General features: G+C 37.0%; 1 protein-coding gene across 6 annotated transcripts in view; it reads right to left on the bottom strand.

The window, feature by feature from the left end:
* Positions 1-2614: 2614 nt before the first annotated feature.
* The window catches only part of CEP162 (centrosomal protein 162), a 45176-nt gene continuing 41498 nt past the window's right edge, over positions 2615-6292 (bottom strand). For all 6 annotated transcript variants that reach the window (XM_069011216.1, XM_069011219.1, XM_069011217.1 and 3 more), the window contains one exon: positions 2615-4930. In XM_069011216.1, coding sequence (XP_068867317.1) covers positions 4712-4930 — 219 coding nt within the window. In that variant the 3' untranslated portion in view covers positions 2615-4711. The remainder of the gene's footprint in view (positions 4931-6292) is intronic.

The following is a 6292-nucleotide window of genomic DNA, read 5'->3' as shown; positions in this document are numbered from 1 at the left end:
CAACAACCCCTTTGAGGAAAGAAATCTCAAAAGTTTCAGAAGTTTCAAAATAATGCAGATGTGGTTTTAGAAAAAGAAGATGCTGCTATTCCCTGTAGGCTAGCCTACGCTGTTCTTCTGCCACCTTAAATCTTAGTGGCTTTTCTTTGGGTACCTAACTGCTACTTTGGGGAGAAAAAGGAAGCATTTTGTATATGGATATTGGTGATGATGCCTAGATGAAAGGTACTTAATAAAATGACCATGAGATAATTCCAACGTAACTTACAAAACCTTTGAATTGCATTGTTAATATCCCTCTGAAGCATGTATGAATCCTGTAAAGCTATTTAAGTGTTTGGTTCCTGCTTCTCTTCTTTCCTGATGGTGGTTCTACATTTTTCATCTTATCTCCCTTCTGTATTTAAAGTCCTTCATGCTGCTTTTCCTAGAAAAATAGCCTGTCAGTCCCCACTGCAGAGCTCCCACACCACTTCAGAGACACTGTGGCAGCAAGTCTGATTCAGATTTTTGCTCTGCCTCTGCCTTAAAGCAAAGCCAAAGGCAAATGCAAAAACGTTCTGCAATCTTCAAAAGCAGCTGTTTTAAAGCTGTCCTTCCTTTCTTTTTTTTTTCCTTTTTAAGAATAACAGACATATTTTGCCTCAGGGGAAAGGGCAATATATAATCTGTTTAAAAAATTTCATCTTTTCTCAGAAAATGAACTCATTGGTCCACTAGAAACAGAATAGAAAGTGTTCTGACCAGAGTAATGCTTCAAAAGGAGTACTTGGAATTTAATGGTGTTTAGAAATGGAATTTTTGTGAGTTTTCTTACTGCTTGGCTTCAAACCTCTTCTCAAAACTCAGTATAAATGCATCATCTGCAGCAGATTTAACTGCAGAGACATAGCTCCTCTAACCCAGCTACATATGTTTGTTTGCCTAAACATATCTTGTATTGTTTAAGAACTTAATAGGTCAAGTCATGTATTTCAGTTTTCAAAGATGTAAATACTTGCAAAATGTTCTTGTGTGTAAACAAGTTTTAATTGTGTACCTTTAACAAAAAAAAGGCAAAACCCCAAAACCTATAATGTATAATCAGTAAATGCTTGCTCATAAAGAAAGCAAATGGTAAAACTGTCAACATCTCTACTATACTCCAGTGCTATACAGTATCTGAGACTACAAGGTGAAGTAAATGAGGTATATTTGTCATGAAATTAAGTATTTATGCACCTGAGTCCTCAGTCTTGAATACTGTAACACTGACATTTTTTGCCACTTTTTAGCCTTGGATAGTGGCAGGTAGCAAGGACAGCAGAGAAGAACCTCCTACCACACGTTCTCCAACAAAAGCAAGAGTTGGAGGCCTGTGCTTTCTTATTTTTGGAGGAGAGGTATGTAGTCAGCTGTATGAAAGGCTAATTTTTATTCAGAGATATCACTGGATTTCTGGTCAAGAGTCAGGGCAGCACTTGATGTATGAACTCCCCTTCACCCCCATTCCCTGCAGAAGTGGATTTGCACAGCTAGTGCTGCTATACCTGTCCTTTTCCTTATATTTTCCAGAACAGATTAAATATGGGATAGAGGGGCAGACTTCAAAATGTATTATGTGCTATCAAATAAAGTCTTCATTCACCATAACCTATTTAATTTGTTACATGAACAATTTTGACATGTACTTCAGAGAACTTGAAATGCAACACTGCTGCTGTCTCTGCCCTAACTGCCCTGATGAAATCTGATCCTTTTCTGCACATCTTGTTTTCCTCTCTTGAAGCAATCTAGGTTACTGAGTCACCTAGCCAGCTGTTCACGTGATTTCTTAAAAGCTTCAAACATGACAATTGAAATTATTATATCCCAGCTGCTTTGCTCTAAACAGATGAAGTCCAGCTAAGCATTAGGCAATGATTTAAAGACATGATGTTTGATTATTTTAATCCATCTATTATGTCTCCTGGAAATGCATGATGAAACAGGAGGGCACAAGGAGAGGAAAAATATATGTGAGGAGTATATAATTTATATAACTCCTTAAAAGATCACATTGGAATCCACAGAGAGTCAGTAACAACTTTAGCAGAGAACTTAAAACTAGCACCTGAGTTCTCTAAAAGGAACACCCTAACTGCAGCCATTCAAGCCCAGAGACAGTCTGTTACTGTGTAGAGTGTCCACTGCATGGTAAATACCCAAAATCTGAAGACCAGCTGTGAGTGCACAGCTGCATAAATACGTGTGAGAACATGGCATAAACATTATGATACAGTAATGGTAAATAATACTGTCCCTGCTCAGTAAAATGGACTCAGAGAGAGAATTTAATTCCAACTATGTGAGATACCAGCATTTGCTAAGAACTGACTGTAAAAATTCTAAGAAGTGCTTGAATGAGCTGCATGAACATTAAGGCAATCTCCCCTTGATGACTTAAGCAACATACATGTGAGAGGGTTTCCAGTGACCAGAAACGCTTCCTCTAGGATTCCTGTCCTAGGAACCTCCATCCAGGACCTGGCCCCTCTGGGAACACAAGGGTTGCAGCAGTTGAAAAAATTCTCTCACTTCAGGTCACACATTTTAATACAGTGTCACACATACAGCAAATTGTACAGGAAATAAATAAGTTGAAATGATACAATTTTTATCCTTTTCATTTGCAAAACAGAACCAAATCAAGAAAATGCATCATATTTACACATAACTGATATTTTATATACAAAGCAGTTTCATATTTACACATTTTATGAATATAGACTAATACTTTCTTAGATGGGAACAAAATAGAAATACTGAAAATATCTGAACATGAAACAACCAAGATTACCATACTAACTGGCAACTCACCTTCCTTTTTTAATGTCTATATATATCTGTATACAGGCTCATTTTATGTTTGTGTATGTGCCAAAAAGAAAAACCCTTGCACTTAAGCATTGTCTCTGTCTATATGGTATAACTTGTTATACTCTTTTGTTTTTTATGCATGTTCAGCCACATGCTTGTATGAGAGAAAATGAATGTTTACTGCTGGTCCCTGAAGAACACGATACATAAACACACAACATGCACAGACCTGAACTATTTCACATCTGATTTAAATGCTAGGCTCAACCAATACTACAGGTCCTCAGGGATCTAAGTAGTACATTCTAGCTTTTGTCTTCTCTTTGCCCTAAACAAGTATAGTTGATTGAGATACAACCTCAGTATATGTGCTACAGAATTCTTAAGGACTTGCAGCCACTGAAACTTCAAATAATGTACTGATTTGTTGGGAAAGCATTCCTTCCAACCACCGAATAGCTATCATCACCTTTTTTGAATTGTCTTTATTTTTAATTGCTGCTTCTCGCTTTTAGCAGCAGGTTTTTCAGATATGTTAAGTGTAATAGCCATGCTCATCATCCCCCCATGTCTCCTCTCTGGGGCTTCAGCAGTTCCTAGGGCTGCATTTCCTGAAATGATGATTCTTCTTTCCCTCCACTGGGTCTATCTCTTTCTTGAAAGCAGAGACCAAAAGCGTAGCACACCGAAGTACACATTTGTGATGCAGTAGGAATTGCTCCTGTGTACCTGCTCTACAGCACAGGTGTGTAACTCTGGCAGGGCCTGAGGAGAGGCAGAAGGCAACAGCCTCTAACATTCAGTGTGTTACCTGCCATGAGGCCTGTCAGTTCAGCAGAATGTTACCTCCACATTTGGTATTTGGGTAGTGGATTATTCCTGCTTAAGCAAACTAGTCTCCTTTGTCACTCCTGAGGACGGTAGTACAGGGATTTTTTTTGGTCTGGTTTTTGGTTTGTTTTTTTTTGTTTTGTTTCCTGGCCCCTTTCCTAACTTGCTCAATATTTTAACTCTAAATTTCCCCATCTACACACCCCTGAAGTCTGAGCTTTAGCACAATGTCTTCACATTTGACTGGTCTCTTTGTCAAGATCACCTAGAGAGGTTCTTACTACGTCAGTCCCGAACAGCCCATTGTGACAACCTTATCAGTACAGCCTTCCTTTTTAAAAGGGACACCAATAACTACTCTCACACTGTATTGTATAGCCTTTTTCTGTATCTGCCCTGTACGAATTCAGCTAGACCCACTCTGCTATCAGTCTTACCAGCACAGTTGGAATTATCTGAAAAGTAACCAAAGTACAGCTTGAATTTGAGCACCACCAGGGAATGCCTGCTCTCCTCCAGCCCTCCAATCATTCACTAAGTTGGAAGGGGTCTTAAAGATGAGGGAAGGAATATTATATGAATTGGAGGGAGAGAAGCAAATGTTGGAAAAAGATGATTTTCCTGCCCTATGGAATGAAATACTTTAATGCCATACACTAAACATACAAACCAAAGAGCTTATTACTCAAATTTTTCACAAAGGAATCACTATAAGACAAGTTAGAAACCAAAGTTAAAAATATTCAGGCATGTTCTACAGTACGTGAAAAAGGAAATTTTTCAATGATAGTTGAATTTCTGGAATAACCTCAATATTTTAAACTATTATCAAAAAATATGTAAATTTATTACTAATAAAATAGAAGACATAGAGTATGACTAGAGTATTGCTCAATGCAAATCTGCCTCTGGACATGACAGATTCCAGAGAAGATCAGAATGCAGTGCAATTTATGTGCATTACAATAATGATTTTCAATAACATTTTCTGTATGTAACTTTGAACATTAAAATTCTGCTTCTCTACTTAACTACTACCTAATCATGTCTTCCAACAGCTGTCTGTCACTCTGAATCCACAGGAATCAGGTGCAGGAATAACAACCCCTTGTTTCTGCAGTTCACGTAAAACATCTAATATTGAATCCAATTCCATTCGAAATTTCTCCAGTTCCTGATTCTTCAGCTGTGCCAGCCTCCGCCACTTCTCAACCTCCTGGGCCTGCCTTGCTTCAGTAATGTGCTGTGTTAGCTGGGCTGCCTGCAAATCAGAATAAAGTCAGCACTGTGACTTCCTACTCCAATACCCAGTGCTGCCCCTTTGCAAAAATCTGCCACATCATTTTATCTGACACTCAGTCTCAAAGATGAATGCTCACATTAAGTGGAAACAATTTATTCTGAATATTACAAAAATCCTTCTCATAGCAATGAATTCCTTTAAATATTTGCATTAATGACAGAAGGGAAGAATTGATTATTGCCTAATGAGCCCCAGAAGAATTTAACTTATCCTCTCCAAAGCAGCAATTAAATTTGAATATTTAAGACAAAGCTGAGCATATAATATAAACCCCTCTATAAATCAAAATAAACTTTTTAAATTGCCACTTAAATGTGGTAATTAAAGTAACGCTCTGCAAAACAAACCAAATCTGAATGACATGTTGTAGCCTACTACTCTACTTCTAAAAGCCACAAGTTCTCTGATTATCAGAAAATGTCCTGTAGTCACAAAGATCCGATGCTGCTGCAGATAAAGGTCTGAATAACTTTAACTTGAATCCCTGACATCATCCTATTAAATTACACAACATAAGAAGCGTCATCAGATATCAAAATCTCCACACCACAATTATTTGTAATAGATTTTTTAAAGAAAGCCTAGCACTTAAAGGCCATAATTATGATATTTGCAGTTGGATACTAAGGATAACCTGTTAATTTCATTCTCATCAATTTCCTTTCCTCCACTATTCATTTTGATATAATTCATTTGGGCAACTGTTCAATGCCCCAGTGCTTATGGTTAAAGGAGCAAAACTAGGATAAAACAAAACCTAAAGCATAATACATAGAAAGAGCAGGAGCACCACAAAAAGATGGAATTATTTAGTACTAATTATGTATACCATTATTTATTTAAAAAAACCCCAAAACATTACAGAACAGTAAATACTAGACATAGGTCACAGAGTAGGCAGCAGCAAGCACTTCAAAGAAATGGTAAAGACGTCCTCACATTCTATAAATGCAAATTATTTTCAAAAAAAGAACTGTATTACAGTCACCTTTAGCAGGACAGAATGAAAACATCAGCGGCAACAGGATTTGGTTTTAATCCAATGACTTGTTTTATGCAAAGGTCTTTTTTGAAAGCAAATAAGTATCTGCTATAGAAATGTGTACGAAGAAATCCTTCTACAACAAAAAAATCTGTACATTAAAATTATATTCCTTGAGATCTGGTTTTAAAATTTAAAATAAGATGTTTCTATACTTTTAATGCAGCTTTTCTGAATAGGGCTGCTAGGACTAGATAATTACAGTTCAACTGAAGAATGTATCATAGCTCAGACTCCACATTCCAAACTCTTGTAATTTTTCAGTAGCTCACTTTCAT

This window comes from Aphelocoma coerulescens, chromosome 3, assembly GCF_041296385.1.
Source record: "Aphelocoma coerulescens isolate FSJ_1873_10779 chromosome 3, UR_Acoe_1.0, whole genome shotgun sequence".
NCBI classification, from domain to species: domain Eukaryota; kingdom Metazoa; phylum Chordata; class Aves; order Passeriformes; family Corvidae; genus Aphelocoma; species Aphelocoma coerulescens.
The sequence above is the reverse complement of the archived record's forward strand: the minus strand, read 5'-3'. Positions and strand labels throughout refer to the sequence as shown.